The sequence below is a fragment of the Phaethon aethereus genome, assembly GCF_964289735.1.
Source record: "Phaethon aethereus genome assembly, chromosome: 1".
Lineage (NCBI taxonomy): Eukaryota > Metazoa > Chordata > Aves > Phaethontiformes > Phaethontidae > Phaethon > Phaethon aethereus.
In genome coordinates this window covers 57,823,534-57,846,624 of record NC_138575.1, presented here as the reverse complement: position 1 = coordinate 57,846,624, position 23,091 = coordinate 57,823,534, and the positions used below count along the sequence as shown (strand labels likewise).

The 23,091-nt window shown below is 47.7% G+C and overlaps 1 protein-coding gene across 1 annotated transcript in view; it reads left to right on the top strand.

Annotated features, from left to right (window-relative positions):
• Window positions 1-21,103, top strand: part of CACNA1I (calcium voltage-gated channel subunit alpha1 I) — a gene marked incomplete at both ends in the record, with an annotated part of 155,507 nt that extends 134,404 nt beyond the window's left edge. Inside the window, 13 exons of the mRNA XM_082008638.1 lie at window positions 566-758; window positions 1,853-2,004; window positions 3,625-3,734; window positions 4,342-4,475; window positions 5,212-5,282; window positions 9,092-9,170; window positions 9,735-9,856; window positions 10,568-10,906; window positions 11,530-11,676; window positions 15,906-16,022; window positions 16,404-16,572; window positions 17,459-17,652; window positions 20,402-21,103. Coding sequence (XP_081864764.1) covers window positions 566-758; window positions 1,853-2,004; window positions 3,625-3,734; window positions 4,342-4,475; window positions 5,212-5,282; window positions 9,092-9,170; window positions 9,735-9,856; window positions 10,568-10,906; window positions 11,530-11,676; window positions 15,906-16,022; window positions 16,404-16,572; window positions 17,459-17,652; window positions 20,402-21,103 — 2,529 coding nt within the window. The remainder of the gene's footprint in view (window positions 1-565; window positions 759-1,852; window positions 2,005-3,624; window positions 3,735-4,341; window positions 4,476-5,211; window positions 5,283-9,091; window positions 9,171-9,734; window positions 9,857-10,567; window positions 10,907-11,529; window positions 11,677-15,905; window positions 16,023-16,403; window positions 16,573-17,458; window positions 17,653-20,401) is intronic.
• Between the last annotated feature and the right edge of the window lie 1,988 nt (window positions 21,104-23,091).

Genomic DNA, 23,091 nt, shown 5'->3' with positions numbered 1-23,091 from the left:
CAGTGTAGGCACTTGCCATGGGATGCAGTACCACAGGCCTGAACCTCGGGGCTGATGCTCCATTTACCTCTGAACCTCTGCACAAGATGCATGACTGTTGACTTTGTAGGAGACTCAGTCAAAGTCAGGGCCTTCTTTCTCTCCAAGCCTGAATGACATTCCTATTCTGGTCTCGTTGCTGTTTTGGTGGCAGTGGTTGTGGTGCCTACTTGCCCTCAAGCCAAAGGTGTTCCTGCTGCCTGGACCACCCATTTCACTACATCCTGGGGTTGTACCCAACTTGCAGCTGGGGTTGTGCCTGTGGGAGACTCTGTACAGATGGGCCCTTGCCCGTGACTCCCACAGGCTCCATGAATGCAAGCTGCATTTTTGCCAGCTGATGCCAAAATCCAATCAGCCAATAACAAATTGCCTTATCTGTAGCCCCAGCTCTTCCCAGGCCCCTCCCCTCATTTCCATAACTCCTCCCCACCTCCCCAGCAGCCAATCACCATGGCAGGTCCCACGCCCACCATTTCCATACCACTGCCCTTCCAACCAGGCTTTGTTCTCCCCCCTCTTCCAGCCGGTGATCAACAACAACCCGTGGATGCTCCTCTACTTCATCTCCTTCCTCCTCATCGTCAGCTTCTTTGTGCTCAACATGTTCGTGGGGGTGGTGGTGGAGAACTTCCACAAGTGCCGGCAGCACCAGGAGGCCGAGGAGGCACGCCGGCGGGAGGAGAAGCGCCTGCGCCGCCTGGAGAAGAAGCGAAGGAGTAAGGCACAGCCTAAGTGTTTGGTCGGTTCGTAGGCCAAGGTTTTCTGAGAAAAACCTTCTCCTCTTTTTTTTCCTTTACCAATTGACTGGTCTCTGAAATGCATCGCTTGTGGCTGCGCTCTCAGCCTTCCTCCCCGCGCCACTGCCATGTCACTACGCACCTCACTGGGGTGGTCAGGGGAAGAGAGGTGGCTGATGAGGTCTGCTGGGACTCCAGGGAAGCTGCTGGGGTTTTAGTACCCTGCCCCTTGGGAGATAACATGTACCAAAAATACCCTGTGCACCTGCTGGCGTGCAGTGTTGACATAGGACGTGCACGCATCAGTACACCTCCTGGGCTTGGGACAGTCCCACCTGGGCTTCCTGCAACCCAGCTGGTGTTTGGAGGAAGACCTGGATAGACCATCCTTCGTGTTTAAACCCAAATTTAAAGAAGGATGAGGGGGGAAGAGGAAGATCCCTGTGTTTTGTTCCTGGTTCCTTCCATCAATGTTGCAGTGTCACTCCTTGGGGGCGCAAACCCTCTGGGGTGAAGCAAGCCCTCTTCCTTGTGTTTCCGTCCTCTTCTGTATTACTTTTAGACAGAAATTGCAAAAGCATACTCAACCCTGGAAATTGTCTCTACTACCCCAGACTGATGGTTTTCTTCCATTCACAGCCTGTGGGCATGTTTTCCTTTCCTCTGTTCCAGTTTTTCCCTCTCTCCTGTGACACCCTGGGGCCTCTCCTGGAACCATCTGCTCCCTTTTATCATTTGTGATCTTAATTTTTCGAGGCATGAAATGCTGATTTAGCACCATTCCCACAAACACAGAGTAACAGATTTTCTTTCTAGCATTCCTTTCCGTGTCTTTTTTCTACTTATTTTTTTCCCCACTTCTACTTTCCTCTTTCTTGCATTTTTTCCTTCCTTCCTATGTCCCCTATTGTTTACCTATGTTTTTCTGTTCTTTCTCTCTCCTGCCATCATTCCTTTTTCTTTCAACACCTATCACCACTTTTATGCCTGCTCTCTCCTCAGTGTTTCTTACCCATTTCTCTCTTTCTTCCAATTTCTTCCTAACTCTGCCCATCTCCCTCTTTCCACTGAAGAAGCGCAGCGTTTGCCGTACTATGCTACCTACTGCCCTATACGCCTCCTTATTCATTCGGTCTGCACCAGCCACTATCTGGACATCTTCATTACTTTCATCATCTGCCTCAACGTGGTCACTATGTCCTTGGAGCACTACAACCAGCCTGTGGTGAGTGAGATCATGGAGATAAGCCCTGCCTCTAGTCATTATGTTATTTTGCTACAGCACTCTAATGACCACTGCACACCAGAATAGGTAGGACGCTTGAGTGTCTCTAAAAAATAAAGTATTGCAAGAGTTAATGTAGTAGGCAAAGTTATGTGAAGAGTTTCATATATATCCAGAAAGGTAGCCCCTGCTCAGACACTTGTTAACTGTTAAAATCAATAGAGATAAGGTATCTAAGCAAAAGTTGGGCCCCTAGAAAGCATGATGCAATTAAGTCTCTGTGCTTTATATTATTAAGTGGGTATGTGGGTCACCAAATTTAGCTGCCTGGTCTGCTTTGTATATTCCCCTGAATCCTAACAGGAGGATTGGTGGAAACAGCAGTGTCCTGGGAGCTTCAGGCTTTGCATCAGATTTCCAAATGTCAGTCCAATTTTCCTGCCATATGGCCTGAGCTGAGAGGACTAAAGCGGCTGGTTGTGTGTCATGGGCTGAGATGTCTTTACTGAGCCACCTTTGTTGCATAAGACAAGTTGCAGGGGCAAAGCGCTGAGCAGAGCCTCTCTCAGCTGCAGGGGCTGATTCCCAGCAAAGGGCCTTGAAGGCCAAATAACTTTTATACTTTGGTTGGGGAAGACCAGGTACCTCTCAGTGTTCCTGGCAAAGTTCTAGGTGCCTCTGATGGAAAAAATGTATGCTGCACGTATGAAAGGATCTTTCTGCCTCCATATGTAGGCAAAGCATTCATCACGACATCTGCCTGGTGGCATTTCAGTTTTCTCTTCAGGAGACCGCTGGTTGAGGTGACTGCTCTGGTGCTTGAGCAGACTCTGTCCAAGGTAGCTCAGGCTTTGATCGGGAGCTGACTCTGTCCTCATCCACACCCACTGCCAGCCGCCTCCTCTGTTCCTTGCCCATCTTGCCCAGCTGCCCACTTTTATCTTGCCCTTAATGGTGCCCAGTTTTAGTCTGCAGGAACTCTCAACCTTTATCTGTCGTCATTTTCATGTCAGGCCTTTGTTCCTGAGCAAGTCACTCCTTTTCCGTACTCCTCAGCTCCTTCCCCTAGAATACAGGTCCAGCCAGGCCAGCCCCCTGTCAGGCTCTGCTAAAGAATCTTGCCAAAGTGCTTTGAACCCTGCCAGTACAAAGTGCCACCAAGGGTGGCATAACATATGCCTGCCCCAGACCAAGGCGCAGAGGGGTTTCCTACCATCAGAGATAACATGTATCCACAACTGGAGTAAACTTTGTGCCTCACTTCTCATTGATAGCTATGCCAGTGCCATTAACATGGTGGCATCCAGGTGGCATAGGCTACTGGCAGAGGAGGAGGCTGATGGTACTTGGTGGATTATCCTCGCAACAGCCGCCTTCTCCCCATAATGCTGAGCAGTACAGGAGAAAGGAACAATAACCGGTCCTGAGAACAGCATGGGGAAAAGGGGCCAGCTGATGGTTGGCCTTAGCAGGTAGCCTCCACATTCAAGTAGACAGGAGGCGTGGGGCAGCTTCCCCACCTCCTAATGAATTCCTGGTACTCAGGAGAGCCTCCTGCTACAGGTTATGTGCATGATGTTGCTTTTACCTCAATTCTTTACCTTCTCTTTCTGCTGGCAGTCCTTGGAGACCGCCCTCAAGTACTGCAACTACCTGTTCACCACTGTCTTTGTGTTGGAGGCAGTCCTCAAGCTGGTGGCATTTGGTCTGCGGCGATTCTTCAAAGACAGGTGAGCAGAGAGTTATGTCAACTGTGGCTGTGGGACAACTTGGTTTGGGGTGGAGGTTTTGAGAATGGATCCCTATCTGGAGCATGAGGTGATAGCAGACTGCCCTGACTGCCTCCCAGTTCTGTACAGCGTGAACCTAACCTCAGCCTTCATGAGCTGCAATGCCTAGGCAATAGTAAGAGTTGTCCAAAAACTGCCTTTTGGTTGGCTTCTGCTGGTTAGGCTAGAAAGCAAAGGAGGTGGGGTTAGAGAGAGAGACTTTTTTTCCTGCCCTTGAGGCAAACTGGGAGCATGCTGAAGCAGAACGTATATAATGAAGCTGATTCGAGGTAGTAAGGCCGTAAAAAGCTGAGCCCATTAGTCAAAGCATAGCACCATAGTAACACAACTCCGTTCTTTCAGATCGGGCTGACTTGCCTCTGGCTGCTCAGGGTGTGTGCAAAGTGAATCTGTTTGTCTGCAAAAGCCCATATAGGCTGACTCAGAGTGGGGTCTTGAATTCATACATAAAGAAATATTTAGGTTAAAGTGGAGACAATTCATTTCCTTTTTCAGGGAAATGGAAAAACTCAATCTTCCTTTACGCTCTTCAATTTCTCTTCTTAAGGTGGAACCAGCTAGATCTGGCCATTGTGCTGCTGTCAGTCATGGGAATCACGCTGGAAGAGATTGAAATCAATGCCGCTCTCCCAATTAACCCCACGATCATCCGGATCATGAGGGTGCTGCGTATTGCTCGAGGTGAGACAGATACTGGCCAGAGGCAGATGTGTAGGTGCCATGACTCATTGAGAAGTGGCTGTAGAGTCATGGGCTCTCCCTGTCCCTAGCCCTGGGAGGGAGGCAGGAGATGTGATGGAGGACAGCCTAGAGGCTAAGTCTTTCTGGCTTACTTAAGCCAGGCATTTAGATGCAGTGATTTTAATAGGAGGTGAAGGACCAGGAGGGTAAGCAGATCATGCAAGGGCTGGATTTTCCCTGTTGTTCTTTTATGGGGCAAGTATGACAGTGATGTTGGGAGAAGGGGTCACCAAGCAGGTTGAAGTTTTCACAGAGAGGGGACTGAATCTTCCTGATGATGGCCAAGATGTGCTAAGCTGCCTTAACAGATGGTGGCTGGAGGAAGAGAAAGTGATGGAATGAAAAATCAGAGCAGCATGAGAATTGTGATACATGACGCTGGGAGAAAGAGGACTCTTGGCCAGATTATCTGGGTGAAGCAGAGCAGCCTGATAGGTGTGAGTGGCAGAAACAGTATTTAGTAAGAAGGAAATGAACTGAAGGAGAAAGAAGCACTGGGGTTTTATGGTCAAAAGAAGTGGGCAAAGGGAGAAGGGGACCGAGGGGACCAATACAGTTTTTCCAGGGTAAGGGAAGACAGGACATCCATCTTGTGCTACTGCCATTAGTAAGTCACACAAAGGATGGACCTTCTGAGCTCAGTTTGAGTGCACTTCTCTTGTGTTTGTTGTGACAGTTCTGAAGCTACTGAAGATGGCCACAGGAATGCGAGCGCTGCTGGATACAGTTGTTCAAGCCCTGCCACAGGTAAAATGGACCTGCTGCTCCGAAGACTCTCCTTTTATCACAGAATCATAGAATAGTTTGGGTTGGAAGGGACCTTTAAAGGTCATCTAGTCCAATCCCCCTGCCATGCACTCTTTTTCCAAAGTGAGTCTTTTCCAAGGGAGTCTCAGAGGTGGTGTCTACTGTGTTGTGCAAGCAACTGCCTGAAGGTGATGTCCAAGTTTTCATGTCAGTCATAGGAGTACAGCTCTCCTCAGATAGGTGTTGTCCAGGTTATCATGTCCATCACAGGGGTATAGCTCACCTCATGTCTCTGTTCTCCAGTGGGTGAGTGAAATAAAGTCTCACTCCTGGATAAGGGCAGAATTCTTCCCATCAGGTCTAACTAGTGTCTGCCACTTGGGGCTAGTCCCCAGCAGCTCTCTCCCCTCTCCATAAGAAGGGGCAGTTTTTTCAGGAGGAAAGGAGGTCTTTGCATCTCTGCCCCTCTCACCCTTCCCCACATGCCCCCGCCTTTCCCCTCCTCTTTCATTCACACTCCTGTCACTCCTTTTCTTAGCCAGCATCTTCCCCTTCCTACTTTCTTTTCTTCCTTTCTCCCCCTGGGTCCCTTTGTGTTTTGGAGCCTCTCATGTATGAGAAGCAGTGACGTGCTCTGTTGTGGCTCACACAGCCGGCAGTTAAGTGTCTATTGCAAGACAGCTAGACAGAAGGATTTCATGAGCTGTGAGCAGCAGCTGTTCCCGAAAGATGCTGACATGGTGCTTTACACAGGCTTCAAGCCCACTGTGAGGATCCTCCATGGTGGATGAGAAGCCTGGGAGACTGGTCCCCTTCCTTTTGGATCCTCCCGAGATAATTGTTAAGCAAGTAGTAGTGGCACCAAGTGGCTCTACTGATCATACATCAGAGCATTCCCGGGGCAGGCAGCTATCTTGCATGACATCAAAATGCATGGACATTTGTCAGTTGATTTATCAGCTAATGTGCCAGTCTCAGTGAGTGATGCAGAGATGAAAATCAATCTGAAAACAGCAAGAGTAGTTACCCAAGGAGTTTACTGCTGCTGTTGGTGACCATAAATGTCAGTCAGAATTAGAGGAATCTCACGGCACAAAAGCGAGGGGGAAACAGTGTGATCTTTCCTTGATCCTGTGCTCTGTCTGATCTCTCATGTTTTTCATTATACAATAATAATTTGTATTTTTGTATAATAATACTAATACTACTATTAATAATGTAATTCTTATATAAGATCTATAATAATATTGTCATCCAGGATAGTTGGGGGCTGAGATACAATGGACAATAGAAAGAACAGGAGATTAAGGATGTTCTTAGAGCAGGCAGCTTTGAGCCAGTAACATTTATTAGTTCTGGCTCTGCTGCCCCAGGCTGGCTCAGTGCATCTTCTTTGCACCTTGCTCTTTTCCATTCCAGGAGCTACAACAGCTGATTTGCTCAGGTGAGGATCTGGAAGGGAGCAGGTCTCCAGATCCAGCATCTGCATGTCTGTGGCATGTTTATTCTGCAACACTGATAAATGCAACACACAGATATTAAGACCTGGCTGAAGTAGTATCCAGCAGCCCTCAGTAAGAGGACTCTGTAGTATATTTGCACTTAAATGGTGACACTCAACTTCTACCCCAAAATATAAACAATAAATAGGAGAGGAGGAAATGTTCATATCCCTGTCATGTAGAGAGAGAAACTGAGTCATCAGGCAGTGAAGTGTTTTGCTCAGGATAGCAAAAGGCACATCTGGCACCTCAGTTCAAGCCTCCGAGCCCTGCTGTCTGGTTCTAGCCACAAACCACAAGTATATTCTTCCATACTTTATAAATTCTGGCTTCTATCTCTCACATCCACTTACAGCTCCTTTGCTAATCAAGATGATAGGTCAGGTCTTCTGGAGGTCATGAACATCTGCCACAAAACCCTCACAAACAGATGTCTAAAGGTCTGGTCTCCAGGTATTCCCTGGAAGTTAATATCAAGTAGTGCTTAATCCTTGCAGCATCAAAGCCTGTAATAAATCCACTTCCTATTGATTGTCTTTTGCTTCCTTCTATAACAGGTTTGCTTCATTTAATAAAATTATATAACAGAGGCATCAAAAAATCTCTCCATAGTTAAAGTTGTGTAAAAATCTGCACTTAAAGCAAGGCTAAAATCCCCAGTTTCACTGTTAAAAGATTGAATTTAGTCTCCATATTTTATACACTAAATCTTCAGGGGACAATTGAATTATCTGTAATATTATTCTCCAAGATTTATTGGCTTTGCCAAAAGCAGCAGTTTAAAATAAGCTGTCCTTTCCCTTGTGCTTTTTCCTCCTCTCGACCTTTCTTTTTGTGTTTCTAGAGCATAGACTCACATCAGTGATTTTTGGCTTGCTAACAGCATATAAGGTGTCTCCAGTTGTCCTGTTTCAATTCCCTTCTTGTCTTTGTTATACTGCAACAGTTCTTAATAGTGAATAGAGCTTTAATTTTAAAGAGCCCTTCGGAAATTTAGCCCTTAGCTAAGTTTTATTAACTTCTTTTTCTTAATGCCCTGTAGACACAGACCCAGAGGTGTGTGTTCAGAGCATTTACTATGGTGTCCAATTTAGTAATCAGAAATAATTCCTTCCACTGAGTATGTAGAGAGCCAGGATCTGGCAGCCCAGGGGAGTGGGTGGGCTGAATCATTAATTTCTCTCCTGAATTTGGATAGCACAGCAGTTGCAATGACTGAATTAGACTCCTGAAGTGGATGATCCTAACAAAGGCCCAGTGACCACATGCATTCAGACAAGACACTGTTCAGTTTTTCAAAAACACCCACATACCAGTTAGGTCCTTAATTTTTCCCTGCCTTCCCTTGCTCCACCAACAGTGTGCTAACCGTTACGGGCATTTTCTGTTACTGTTCAGCCTACCTCTTCCAACCCCCCCTCCTGTTTCTCACATATAACCTGGCTGCCCCATATGCTGGGTGGCAGGACATTGAGAGGCAAGCAGTGATTTGGGAGGATGAGGACTTGGGGGCAGTGCCCGTGTTGCTGGTGACACTGCTGCCTTTGTGCACCACAAAGCAACAATCCTGGTATTGGGGGATTTTCAAACAGCAGCTGCTGGAGGCCCAGAAATCAGACTTTGACCTATTACTCACGCGATGCAACAGAAGCTCTGATTCCCCTCTTGGCTCCTTCATAGTCTCCTCTTCTCTCTTCTCCTCATTTGCTCCACACATTTCAACGGGGCCTCTTTACCCTTCTTCCTTCCCATCTGCCTACTCCCTCTAGAAATCCTTCTGTAACCTCTACACGTGGCTTTGCCCCACCAAGCTCTGCCTGGTTCGTGGCAGGAGCTGGTGTACCTGTGTCCCTGGCTTTTTGGAGCACTGCTATTTTGCTCTTCACGTGAACGTATCTTCAAGGGATACGTCCCAAGGGATCTTGGGCAGTTTGGTGGGGCATGTAGCACTGCAGGTCATGTCTCTATGCTGTAATCAATAGCTTTTCCTTCACCCAGCCAAATTGGCTTCACCTTCTGTGCCCCTGCTCCTGTGTGCTTGTCTTCGCTTGGCCCAGAAACTGCACACTTCAGATAGCCCTGGCCAGGGCTTGTGCTGGAGTGGAGGCAACTGGGAAAAGAGCATCCTTCAAGCCCAGTTGCAACTGGTGCCATGACTGGTGATTTCCCAAGAGTTGAGCAATTGTTTGGTTGCATTTGAACACTGGGAATTTGCTGCTGTTCTCTTCAGGCTTTGAAAGACAGAAACACTTGCCTGTACAGATGAAATAGGCTTTGGGGTAGGCTGACAATGCTGTTTGCTTTCAGGTGGGAAACCTTGGACTGCTTTTCATGCTCCTCTTTTTCATCTACGCTGCTCTAGGAGTGGAGCTCTTTGGAAAACTGGGTAAGTCTTGAGCAGACCATGCTCCAGTGTGGGCTACAGACCTGCTGGGAAGCTGAGGTTTCTCAAAATCAGTACTCATTCAATAAAGGGACTGAATTACTTGGTGGCCTTTATTCTCCCTTATGCGTAATTGATACAAGAGGAATTTCCCTCTAAACTGTTATTGTCCTAACAGCCTAACAAAATAAAAGCAGTATCTGGTTTCTCTTTCATTCTTAAACTTCTGCTTTTTCTGCACTGCCTACCTTGATATTGCCTTCAAGATTACTGAAAAAAATCAGGGAAAGCTTATTTACATCTCTTGCCATGGAACGTTGATCAAGAAGAAAGGCAACACCTCAACACATTGAGCAATGCAGTTATACTGCCTGATATTCCAGGGCTGGGCCATCAGGGATTTTTCTGTATTGCTGGGCAACAGCCAGCAGCTGGGCAGGGTGCTGAGGCCATTACCTGAGGTCTCCAGGCTGTGAGAAGCCTGAGATCCCCTTCCCCAGTTCCCGCTGTTGATCTCAGGGCTGACAGTATGTTCTCCACTGACAGCGGCGATCCCCTTCCTTTCAGTATGCAACGATGAGAACCCCTGTGAGGGCATGAGCCGCCATGCCACCTTTGAGAACTTCGGGATGGCCTTCCTCACGCTCTTCCAGGTGTCTACAGGTGACAACTGGAATGGGATCATGAAGGTAACTGGGCTTCAGGGGTGTGGATGTCCTTATTGTGGGGAAGGAGAAATTCTGATGTGTGCTCTGTTCAGCACTGCTTGGGCTAGGAAAGGGAAGGAGTACTGGAGCTGAGTTTCTAGTTAAGATCCCTGGTTGGGCCAGAATCTCCCTCCTCACCATGGTAACTCAGACCTTGGGCTCATCTAGTCCTATAGACATCTGGCTGAGAAAAGTGCAAATTGTCCTTCGGAGGAACAAGAAGACTGTCCAGGCTAAGAAGGTATATCCACTGTCATAAGGCCTGTTACCAAAGCTGAATGTTGGTGCATTGACATGGCAACCATCTGCAGAGCTACCAGGGAAATCAAAAATAAATATTTCCTTCCTTCAAAGGACTGAGAGAGAGGAAAGTTCTTTGAACGCATATGGTACTTTTGAGTCTGGACAGGAGAAGGCAGTTTTGTTCTTGCTAATATGTGTGTGGTTACAGTGGCAGCAACATGTGATTGTTCTGGAAGTAATTCGCTCTGAAGCAGAGAGCACATGATCACATAGTGTCCTTGATTCTTTGAGGACCTCATGATCCCAGAGGGTGTGGGGTAATAGAAACTTTTTCCCTGTTCTTTCCATTGGCATCAGTGTTTTTTGACAGAAAGAGCAGCCAAGCTTGTATTCTTACTTTAGTCCTTCCTTCCTTCCATCGTTCCCTCTCAAACCCAACTTCCCCTCAAGGATACCTTGCGTGACTGCAGCCATGATGACCGGAGCTGCCTCAGCAACCTGCAGTTCATCTCCCCACTGTACTTTGTCAGCTTTGTGCTCACAGCCCAGTTTGTCCTCATCAATGTGGTGGTAGCTGTGCTCATGAAACATCTTGACGACAGCAACAAGGAGGCCCAGGAGGATGCAGAGATGGATGCTGAGATAGAGCTGGAAATTGCACATGGGCTGTGCTCCCACAAGTCAGGCTCCCCGAATTCAGGGCAGGGAAAAGGAGCAGGAACAGGAGGAGGTGGTGGGAGAACAGATCCTGAAGGACGTCTGTGCATGAGATGTTACTCTCCAGCACAGGTGAGTACACCTTTGAGCTTACCAACCAGACTGCAGCAAGTAGCTATGGTGAGAAACTGGGCAGCCTAGATGACAGAGGGCTTAGCTGTAGCAGATAGACTCTTCCACCTCAGGGTGAGAGGTTTACTTTCAGTGGCAGGCTTCTGAGTTGGTAGCATTGTGTGGGAACAAGGCTGTGATAGCAGTGGGTCCTGTTCATTGTCATCATGGTGTAGGAACCTGAGGGCCAGCAGAGGAGGGATGGAGCAGATCAGCTAAAGGTGCGTTAGGAGCAAATTTGAGAGGCGAGCTCAGGAGAACAGAGCAGGGGAAATGACAGATCAAGTATAAGGCACTCCAGCAGAGCTGGAAGGGAGGTGTGAGCGGTGCCTTGGTGCACTAACAGTGAGTGAAGACAGTCCCTCCTCCTTTTTTTTTTTTTCCCATTGAACTCTGGCACCTTTACACACCCTAAGGAGCAAATGCTCCTCCAGTGACCCTGTGCAGGTACCTGCAGAACAGGGTGCTGCTCCAGATGAGTCAGGGTGGAGAACCCAGACCCAAATTCACATGAAACTTTGAAGGAAAAAACTCGGCATTCTTAAAATGATCTCTCCCATCCTCCCCCCTTTCTTGTCCCCTAGGAGAACTTATGGCTGGACAGTGTCTCTTTAATTATTAAGGACTCCTTCGACGGGGAGTTAATGATCATCGATAACCTATCGGGCTCCGTCTTCCATCATTACTCCTCGCCGGCCATGTGCGAGAAGTGTAACCATGACAAGCAAGAGGTAACCTGCGTACGAGGATGCGTGAGGGGACTCTCCCCCCAAGACCTGCACACCCACACCCACATGCCTGCAGGTTGTCCGATGTGTGCTCCTGGCTGTAGATTGTGTAGACAGAGAGCTTGTTGACCTGTGTTTGTCATCTGTCATGAATTGCTGATACTGCCTCTAGGACAGGCCTGCCCTCCTCAGCCACGGGGGGATGTTTGAAGTGGTGGAAGGGTGAGATGTGCCAGGACATGGGTCAGGAGGGACTGAATATGCTGGAGCGAAATGACTATGAAGGCATCCTTGCAGTTCTTGTTGTGTTCAATTCTGCAAGAAAAACAGAGGTTCAAGCTCATGTTGTACAGAGGACTCAGAGGATCTCACCCCAATGACAGCAATCAGGGGCAACTCAGTGGGAGATTCAAGCATGTGTTTTGTCTTCATTTTAAGCATGTGCTTACCTATTCCCTGTTGAGGTCAATGAATTAAGCACATGCTTAAATGCCTTGTTGAATAGAGTCACCATCTGTGAGCAAGGATGTGGTTTGTGGTGAAAACCAGTTAATTAGTTTGAGCAAAAACTAAATAAAAATGGGCCCACTGAGAAAGTTTGAGAGTCTCACTTCTGATGTAGAACCTGTTAACTGAAAAATGGGTTGTTGCTAAGAGCAGGACACCAAATGGCTTAGACTTGTGCTTCTAAAGTTAGTAGATGCTTTGGACAACTACTTCCTAAGCAGTTTGTCTTTTCATGTTGTGAATCTTCAGGAGCAAAGTAGTCTGGGAGGTTAAGTGAGTAGCAGAATTAATTTTGTTTCTGAAATAATCGTATTGTATTTAAGTGCTATGATTGTGGTCAGATGTGTAACAGTAGCATGGCTCATCTGTCAGTACATCAGTACATCAGTGGCAATCTTCACCATCTTCTTCCTCATAACTAACTTGATATGTTGCTATTGCTTGTAAAGAAACCAGGAAGCTTGGGAAGAGAGCTCTCATTGGCAGATTACTTTATACATGTTTGAAGAAAACAATATTTTGTTTAGCTTCAGATGCCTCGTTCTGATGCTCTAATTTTTTTCAGCCTTTCAGCTACCTGCTTGTCCCCACAGCTTCCCTTTGAAAGTATCAAAATTTGAACACTGCTGTAGTTTATCACTATTGCAACATTTCACAAATGAGTGCTGCATTAATGCAGCCAAATAACCAGTTTTCAGCTGTGATTTCCACTGCTTTATGTAAGTCTTCATATTCAGCAGTTGGTACTCAGCCTTCTCAGAAAATCATGTCTTCTAAGGCATTTCAGAATGATTACCCCAAAATTAAGTAATTTGCAGCTAGTTTGCTGCATTTGAAAAAGTTCCAGATTGTCTTCAGTATCCTGCCTAGGAATGAAGACAACAACAACAGATTTTCTTACCTTCCCAAAATCTTCAAGAGTAACTCACAGCCACAGCAAAGAGTTTAATAGAATAATCAAAACCAAAGAATTATTCTTAGATCATATTTTCTAATGGCTGTTATAGAGCCATAAATTATTTTTTTCAAAATTGATTATTTCAATACATCTAAAATGTGGAATTGAAAAGAAATTATCTACATCTGCAGAAATAACTTTAGTAGTAAAATGTAGGTATTTTATTTCTGATTATATGAATCAAACTACACCTCAGGATTTTAAGTCATGATTGATCATGACCTTCTCTTCATATTTCTTGTTTCATAGTATAAAAAACATTGAGGAAATTCTAGGCTTGTCCCAGCACTAAAACCAGCAATGCACATAGTCATTAAATTAGAGCATACTCTAATACATCAACATATCTAAATGTGCACTATACACACAGACAGAATTTTACTATCTTTTTTATCTAGTGCTACTCAATACATGTGTGTTCGAACAAAATAGCGTGCTTGCTGCCCACTGAATCGTCCTTAACTCTGCCCTTGTGACAAAAATCACATATTAGCCAAAAATGTTCACTCCCATTTCATTTGTAGTTTAATCTGTCAAGATGCTGAGCACAGTGGATGGACACAACATTAAATGTATGCTCAAAGTTATTAATATGTGCTAAGCTTTTTGTTGCATTGAGTAGAAGTGCTCAATGTCTTTCCTAGTTATGCTGTTGGAATCTTATTTTCAAGCCAATTATTTGTACAATTAAGGATTTTTGTAATCATGGCTCTTTTTTTAAAGATATGTTATATTTTTTAAAGATATGTTATATTTGCAGCTAGTTATTTTTTAGGGGATATGTGTGCATGGTTCAGTGTCTCAGGTTGATGTCCCTGGCAGTTTTCATGGATTGTGCTCCTAGTGAACAGACCCTTCTCGCCCCACTGCCATATTTAAATTTTTTTTGTTTCTCATCTTTAGTCAGAAGTTTTTAAATATACTGCAGTAATGAAAGCTATAAGAACAAAACATCTTTTTTTTCATACTGCTAACCTCTTCTCATGTCATCACTATCATTTCACTCTTGAGCTGGTTGACAGTTAGACATCTATGTATTGGTGGCTGATAGTGTGTTTAGCCAGTGGCAAGAGTTTGCCAGTGAACAATGGCGAACTGTGTTTCCACACATACGGTTTATCTATTCACGACTTTGTTGATTATGTTTTTTATGCAGATCCCAGGGTGGCCACAATTTGTGAGCAAGTGGTTCACTGAAGAACAGACTATTCTGGCTTTTGTTGAAACCCTTTTTTATGGATGGAGAGGTAGTCGTAGGTGTTATCACATTTCACCCTGTGTCTACAAGCACAGCTGTAAGGCTGTTTTGGTTGTTAACAAGTACTTAGGCGAGTAATGGATGAGTACGCACATTAAGTGGGACTGAATGAAGATTGTGTTTCTCTACACAAGTAGTTGCTGACTGGTGGTTGTGTAGCGTGCTTGACATAACTTCATTGTGGGTTCTCTGATGCGTCTAGGCTCTGAGCAGCAGTTGTTGGTTTTGGGCTCGCTTCATGGTTGAACCCATGAACCATGTTCCTGTGTCAGAATAATATCCCAAATAAGGATGTCATTTGTGCCCTTTATTTAAATCCAGCTCTGGTTTTCCATCCTGTTTATTCAAAGTGCATTACTCCTCGGATGGAGACCTCTTCCAGTCTCTAGCATTGGCACAAGGCATTAAACTCCCAGCTCGAAGGAGTCATCTCTGCAAATGTTCCACCTGCTCTTAAAGCACAAAAGCTGTGCCCACCTCTTGCAAACACAAACACAGGAGAGGACAAGATAAATGGCCAGGAATCAAGCTGTCCTGACTGAGACAACCCAGGATATAGCTCTCAAGAGTCAGGTGCTGGTGGTGGGAACTGGTGGGACTCTAGAGACCAGTGATGGAAAACCAAGCATGGGAGGGACAGAGCAGCTGCTTAGGCTACTAGAAAAAGGAGACACTTTTCAGGCATTGTAGGAAAGACATGTCAGGCAGATGGGAATTGAAAGCTTGGAGGAAAGAGGTTGGTAGAGGGGTACATGTGGTATGAAACAGACCAAAAGATGAAGCAAGGTCAGGCATGGGACTGGAGGGAAGCCGAGGCTCAAGGATGAGAAAGATGCAGTCATCAGACTTGGTTTCAGAAAGCAAGAGACCCCAAGTATGGGTGGGTGGGAGGGGTGAGTTTAGGGATGGAGAGCAGGATGGGAGATTGTGTTAGCTGAGATCTTGGGTAGTTTAGAGGTGAGGGGAGAGGAAAGGCACAGGGAAGCTGGAAGGAAACAGGGTTTCAGTGATGAAGGTAAGAGAATATGAAAAGCATGATACTGGCATGGATTGCAAGAGGCATGACTATCCCTGGAATGAAAACACCTTTGTGTTTAAGCAGGGCTTTCCATGGTGCCTTCAGAGAGAGGGGTCCACTCCTCATCCCTCAGCAGATCAGGCTGCCTTGTCACCGGCCTGAGGGAGCCCTTTCCCTGCCCGCCTTTACTTGCGGGGCCTTGTGCCAGCCATATCGCTGGGACAGATTCAGGATTCCTTCCTCCAGTTCTGGCACTAGAGGAGCATGGACTAACGGTGGGCTGCTTGCAGATCATATGTTCAACCTTCCTTAAAAAGTGGATTCTCCTGCCCAGCCCAGGTCTGGGTTAGACAGTACCTGATGTATCCATGGAATATAACCTAAAATTGATCTCGGGTCTACAGGCTCTCACTTATCCACCATAAACAGTGTGACTGCTTGAAATGTGGATGCCAGGCATGACCTGTGACAGCTCCTTTCCCTTCCTGCAGGTCCAGCTGGCTGAAATGGAAGCGTTATCCCTCAACTCAGACAAGTCCTCTTCCATCCTTCTAGGAGACGAGTCTGACAATCGCAGCACTTCTCAGCTGAGTCCTAAAGAGATCAAGGTTAGCCCCAGGCAGTCATGGGCATGTTTCACCGTGTGCTGTATTTCTGCCCCTGGTCATTTGAAGTGCTCTGTATTCATCCAAGTGTCTCTGCTGAGGAATATACATTCTGGTCACTTTTCAAGAGCTTCTCCATAGAGACATATCATGGAGAACGATTTGAGGAAAAAAAGGGATGTATGTTTTTGAAAGTTCTCTTCACTACTGTCAGTAACTACCTCTGAATTAGCCTAAATTTAGGTGATTTAGACTGGAAACCTGAGAATTTCTTAGCTAGCTTGAAGGTATCTTCAGAATCAGCCCTTCTTGAGGCTTTGACAAGTCTGCTCTGTCATTTGCTATTACATTTCACAAGGCTTTGTCCTCACTTATTTTTTCCAGCAGGATGGCCAGGACAGCCCTGACTCCAATGGGGTAGGCGATCTGGGGGAATGCCTGCTCCCGATATCCAGTGTGGATGGCTCTACAAACCCAGTCGGTTACCTGTGTGAAATGGAGAAGACTCCTTTCAACTCAGTTCAGTCTTGGCTAAAACATGAAAGTACCAAAGGTGAGCATAGCTCTTATCATTCTCCGGGTCTTCTGAAAGTGTGTGTTGGTTCAGCTCATCTGCCTTTCTCCTGCCTCACCCCTGCCAGGAACGGAGTTAATCTGACGTGGGGTTACACTAACCAAGAATTCACTTGCAGTTTGCCAGTCCTCAGAAATGGGATGAGGAGCAGTTCCTTCTTTTGCTGCTAGATCTTAGATCCTCCCCCAGACTTGGATATGTGAAGTATGGTGAAAGAGCTGATTCCCATTCCAGTAGTGCACCCATGCACAGACAGGGAAGAGCAGGTGCAGCCTCCCCTGACATGCCGGCTGAATGAACTGTGCTCAGCTGGCACGGTAAAATGTTGCTGCCCTCTGAGACGAGGCTCCTCAGGTATAGGCTCAGGGAACAGGTAAGACATGTCTTGCCCTTGGTGGAAATGCTCTAGTTCTACTCTTGAGCATGCTCTGGCCTCCTGTGGTCCACAGGTTTCCCAAACCAATGGTTTACTTATCTCCCTCATCCCTTGCCTTGCAGGATCTGAGATGAAAGTCCTCTGGCAGTGACACGTAGTTGAATCAAGGCCTTACAGCTTGGCATTACTCTGCAAGAGCAGCAACAGGAGAGGCAAGCTGGGCTGTTGCTTTACGGCTCTGAGCTGTGTTAGATTTTCTGGGTCTGGTGCAAGTTTTGGTCCTTGCATAGAATGTGGGACCCATGGTGTGAACACTAGACTGAGTCTTCGTGGTCAGGAGCGTGTGTTACTAAATATCCTCCATACACTGGACTTGCAGGACCCTCAGTGTAACAGCAGCAAAGGCACCAAATCAAATTGGAGGACTCTTCAACTTTATTTTTTTTTCTGTTTGTCTTCTCGTCCCCGTTTCTTTTGGTGCTTTGTCAGTCCCTCCCAGCCCCTTCTCTCCAGGTGCATCTTGCCCTCTGTTACCTGTACCAGCAGAATTTTTCCACCCAGCCATCTCTGCCACCCAGACAGGGCCTGCGAAAGTCTCACGTCCACGCAACCTTCCTAAGATCTCTCTGCAAGGCTCATGGGCATCACTGAGATCTCCGAGCGTGAACTGTTCACTTCATCAGGTGAGGACCCCCGCTTCCCTCCGCTAGGAAAGCTTGATCTTTACATCACACTCAGAGGGGGCTGAATGGGGAGGAAGGGAGAGGAAGGAGAGAGGCAGCTGTGGTCAGGGGCTGGGTGACCTGGACCTAACCTGGTGGAGGAGCACAGTGGACTGTAGAGTGCAGGAGGGTTGGGGAGGAGAGAGGGTTGTATAGCAAAGGGGTGTTGTATAGCTCTCACACCTTAAAATCATACATTGTTCTGCTTTGGGTCAAAAAGTAGTTTGCAACTAGCCCCACATGAAGATGAAAATACATCATCTCTTTTCTCATCCCTGGGTCCCCTGCGCCGAGTGAGCTACAGACACCGGCATGCACAGCGTCCACAGTGCGAGCCAGGGAGATGGCAGCCAAGCAGCCACCTCGGCTCGTCTTAGCGCCATGACTCTGGATCACGCATCTGCTTGGTTGGAACAGGCTTCTCCCCACCTACCTCCTCCACAGCCCTTCGTGCCACATCCACAGACTGTGTCCTTGAGCTCATTGTTTTTCCCTGCCCGCTTAGCTCTTACATGACAGAAAGGTGTTATATCTTTCTGAAAAGGCAGCTATTTCTCACTAATGAAAGAGAAGAATAAAAGTGTTGAGGGAAGATCAAGTGTCTCTGAAGAGCAGAGGAGGCAGAGATGAGAGTCCAATAAAGATCCCTGTTATTGTGCTTGGAAGATACTCCATGAACGATTCCTGTTTGAGTACAGGGACACTCTATTCCAGACAAACTAAAAAATAAAAATAAAAAAACCCCCTACATTATCCAATTCTGTCTGACAGACAATGTTGGCACAATATGAATGTGTATAAATTCACCAGGGGTAAATTTAGCCTTGAGTTGAAGCCACTGAGTTGTTGCGATGTTGAAACTTCTGCTATAAGTTTAGACATGAAGAGAAAGAGCTCTGGAGTTAGCATGCTTCTTGGGCAAAAGTTCTGAACTGTTGTAAAGGAGAAATTTGTAAACTTCTGATTGTGTGATGCAGACTGTATTGATAGCTATGGTTCAGGAGACTACTTCCAGTCCTACATCCATCATTCCCAGTGCTTTGTCTCAGTGATGATCTCACAGTGCAGACCAATTCTCTAGGAATGACTGAAACACAGCCTTAACTGAGCACTGATACATGGAAATTAAGGTTGTTTCCCTTTCCTGTTGGAAGGGGATCTCACCTTTCCACCCTAAATACAATAATTGCCACTAGCACTGGTCAGAAGAATCATAGAATCTTTGGGTTGGAAGGGACCTTTTAAGGTCATCTATCCAACCCCCCTGCAATAAGCAGGGACATCTTCAACTAGACAAGGTTGCTCAGAGCCCCGTCCAACCTGACCTGGAATGTTTCCAGGAATAAGGCATCTACCACCTCTCTGGACAGCCTGTGCCAGTGTTTCACCACACTCCTTGTGAAAAATTACCCCTTGTCCTATTGCAACAGGCCCTGCTAAAAAGTCTGTCCCCATCTTTCTTATAAGCCCCCTTTAAGTACTGGGAGGCTGCAATAAGGTCTCCCCGGAGCCTTCTCTTCTCCAGGCTGAACGACCCCAGCTCTCTCAGCCTGTCCTCATAGGAGAGGTGTTCCACCCCTCTGATCATTTTGGTGGCCCTCCTCTGGACCCACTCCAACATGTCCATATCTTCCCTGCGCTGAGGGCTCCAGAGCTGGACACAGGACTCCAGGTGGGGTCTCACCAGAGCGGAGTAGAGGGGCAGAATCACCTTCCTTGACCTGCTGGCCATGCTCTTTGGATGTCAGCCCAGGATACGGCTGTCTGCTTTCTACAAATGCACATTGCCAGCTCTTGTCTGGCTTTTCATCCACTAGTACCCCCAAGTCCTTCTCAGCAGGGCTGCTCTTGATCCCTTCATCACCCAGCCTGTACTGATGCTGGGGGTTGCCTCGAGCCTGGTGCAGGACCCTGCACTTGGCCTTGTTGAACCCTTGGCCTTGTTGAACCTCATCAGGTTCACACAGACCCATGCCTCGAGCTTGTCCAGGTCCCTCTGGATGGCGTCCTGTCCCTCAGGCATGTCAGCCACACCACTCAACTTGGTGTCATCTGCAAACTGCTGCAGGTGCACTCGATCCCACTATGTTATTGATGAAGATATTAAAGACGACCTCTCTCTCCCCAAACATTGCTGATTTTTTAATGTGAGGAAGTTGATGTACAGTGCCTGATGTCTATGTACAGAAGTACCCTGACTTCTAGCCAGCTGATGGTTTTGATGTGTCCACAGCCTGTGTAGCATGTTCACAGGGAAGCTGAGAATGAGGACCCACAGGGAACCTTGGCTCCACTGCCTCCTGGACCACCAGTGGGCAGGGACAGCCCAGTAGCAGGGGCTGCAGAGCTCATAGACCCAGCACCCTTTCCCTGTGGTGGAGCGTTTCACATGGTGGGGGAAGATTCATCCTGGAGCAGAATGAAATCAGAGCTCAAAATATTGAAACCTTTCCTCCTCCCACAGAAGGAATCCCCTGGGCAAGCTGCATGGCTGGTGCTTTGTAGCATTGCCCAGGTGGTTTATAGCTGCCCTCCCCACCATAGGAGAATGACAGAGGAATTAGAGTTTTTCCCCTTTTTCTGTAATCGTGGTTTATTTTCACACCACAAAGTAAAAAAAAAAAGAAAAAAAAAGAAAAGTCTCTTGAAGTCTCTTGCCACCTGCTCATCTCTTTCCTCAGAACTGTGTTTTCACGCTCTTGCTCCCCAGGCCCCCGAGAGCGATACCTCGCTGGACAGCCGGAGCAGCAGCTCAGCGGGCAGCCTGCAGACCATGCTGGAGGACAGCCTCAACCTCAGTGACTCTCCCCAGTGCACGCTGGACCTCCCGGTGGCTCTGTGCCCCATGCCAGCTGCCGGCAGCCAAAGACCCCTGGCAGCCCCCCTCTCCCCGACCTCCCGCCGCCGGAGCCTGCGGGGCCGTGGGCTCTTCAGCCTGCGAAGCATCTGTCGTCACCAGCGCAGCCACAGCAGCGGTGGGAGCACCAGCCCCGGCTGCACCCACCATGACTCCATGGACCCCTCTGATGAGGAGGGGGCGGGAAGCAGCCTGCGGGGGGGAGGCAACAACAGTGAGCCCTCGGAGACCCTCAGCAGCCTCTCGCTGACCTCTCTCTTCTCGCCCCCACCGCCGGGGCTGACGCTGGTGAAGAAGTGCAGCAGCACCAGCAGCCTCCACGCCAGCCCCTCGCCCCGCCGCCCTGCCACCCACCATGCCAAGCCCTTCTACACCGTTGACCCCCGGGGCTTCCTCTCAATGCCCTCCTGGGTGACGGACTTCTGCAAGGACACCCCCTCACCTGGGGAAGGAGAGGAGCCAGACAGCCCTGGCAGACTGGCGACAGGGGACCGTGGCTCCCCACTCCCCTCTGAGCTGGAGCTGAGCGATGGAGTCAGCAAGAGGAACAGATGAGGGTCCCTGAGACACAGGGAGAGAGTGTTTGGCAACTGGCATGGGGAGCATGTTTCATTAGCTTCTCCCCAGCAGCAATTCCAAAGGATTTGAAAGAAAAAGAACCAGGCAAACAAAAATTTATAAATATATATATATACATAAATATATATATATATATATAAAAAATAAATACTCTGGTACCGTACCTCAGAGGCGTGGGAGAGTGCAAGCAATACGGGAACAGTTCTGCCCAAGGGCAAGACCTGGACCATCACTGCAGAGACTATAGTGACAAGAAAAGGCCATGGGGCTGGGAGGGACGGGACGCTTCAGCCAGGTGACTGCCGTGTGGCAGCTGTTTAGTTATATACATATACATATAGAGAGAGATCAATTTATTTATTTTTTTTACCGAGAGATTATGAATTTCAGAAAGTGCTAAGGAGGAACAAGCAAATGGGGGCTGAAGGAGGTGCTACGCCAAACAAGGAGGGTGGGGCAAAGGGCAGGGAAAAAGGGTGAGGCGCAAGGGAAGAGCGTCTGGGGTTTGCCTTGCCTGTTTCTGGGAACTTCCTTATTGTCCATGCTTCCATTTCAAACATTAAAAATCATGGGCCGGATATTCAGGTCGAGCGTAAATTGGCAAAATGCGATTGTGCGCTTCTGTTGGTGTAAAGCAGCAGAGCACTGGCTTGAGGTGGATTCACGCTGATTTACAGCAGGTGAAAATCTGGCCCCGGCAGCAGGGAAAAGCAAACAGCCATGGAACACGGGAAACATTTTGAGGTGAAAAGCCTTGCTTTGAAAGGAATGTGTGAACACAGCATGCTCATGGGAAGAGGGGATGGGAGGCTACATGGCATATTTTTGTTGTTGTTTTGTTGGTTTTGTCTTTTTCATTTTCCAAAGAAAGCAAGCTGCTAAGGGAAAAACATTACAAGATACGTGGGGAAATTTGGAGTGGGAGAGGCAGGGTGGAAGGGGAGCGGGACGTAAAAAGGGGAGAGGAAATTGAACTATTCCCCCTTTTATTTGCAGTAATTGTGATATTTTATTTTAGAAGCCCAAAGGTGCAAAAATCATCTCTAGAGAAACCTATCTGTTATTTTTGTATCTATAGCTATATATATTAAAAGAAGACAAAAACTAGATTTTAAAAAAAGACAAATAAAAGCAAAGGGGGCTTCAACAACACAAAATGTAGTCAGTCCCCTGGCTGAGGGCTAATCCTGTTCCAAGTCCCAGCGGGAGGACCTTACAAGAACATCCTCAGCCCAGTGGTGGCTCTGACTCCTCTCCAGCATCACCTTCATCTTCTGGCATTTTCCTGATTTGCATCAGCGTAGCTGGGACCAGAGTCCTGCCCAGAGCTCAACCGCGGACGTGGAGAGCGGGGAATATCGGCGCCTGTGTGCGTGTGCGCTGAGGTGCACGGATGTTCACGTGCGCTGTGCGCCAGCTACCTGGCTCACCCGCTGGGGAGATGGGGAGAGGGGGAAGGAGAACTGCAGCTCTCCTTGCCTCTGCCTTGCAGGGGAGGGTGAGAGGGGAGGGCTGCGGCGTGGAGGGCAAGGGCAGGCCGACTCCTCGAACCGTGACCTGCCGCCGGGATTTGATCCAGCAGACACGGTCCTCTCCCGGCGCGGCTGCCGCAAGGCCCCCAGAGGCTGCGTCGCTCCTTGCCTTTCCAGAGGTACGCTGGCACGCGTCTCCTTCCGGGCCAGGGCCAGCCTGGATCTCCTCCTGCAGTGACTCCAAGGTTTCGTACCCTTCTCAGGTTTGCAGGTGGGTAGGCAAGCCGGCCACCTGGGGGGCACAAAGGATTTCGGATGTCGCCTACCACCCCAGGGAAGCTCCACTAAGGTGTGTCAGAGAAGACAGAGTGAGAAGGGCAGCGGGGAGGGGATAGCTGCCCAGCAGAGACAGGGAGCTGGGGAGGCTGGTGCACTGCTCGGAGGAGGAGCAGGGCTCCCACAGGGATTGCTGTCCCATTTTTTTCCATCAGA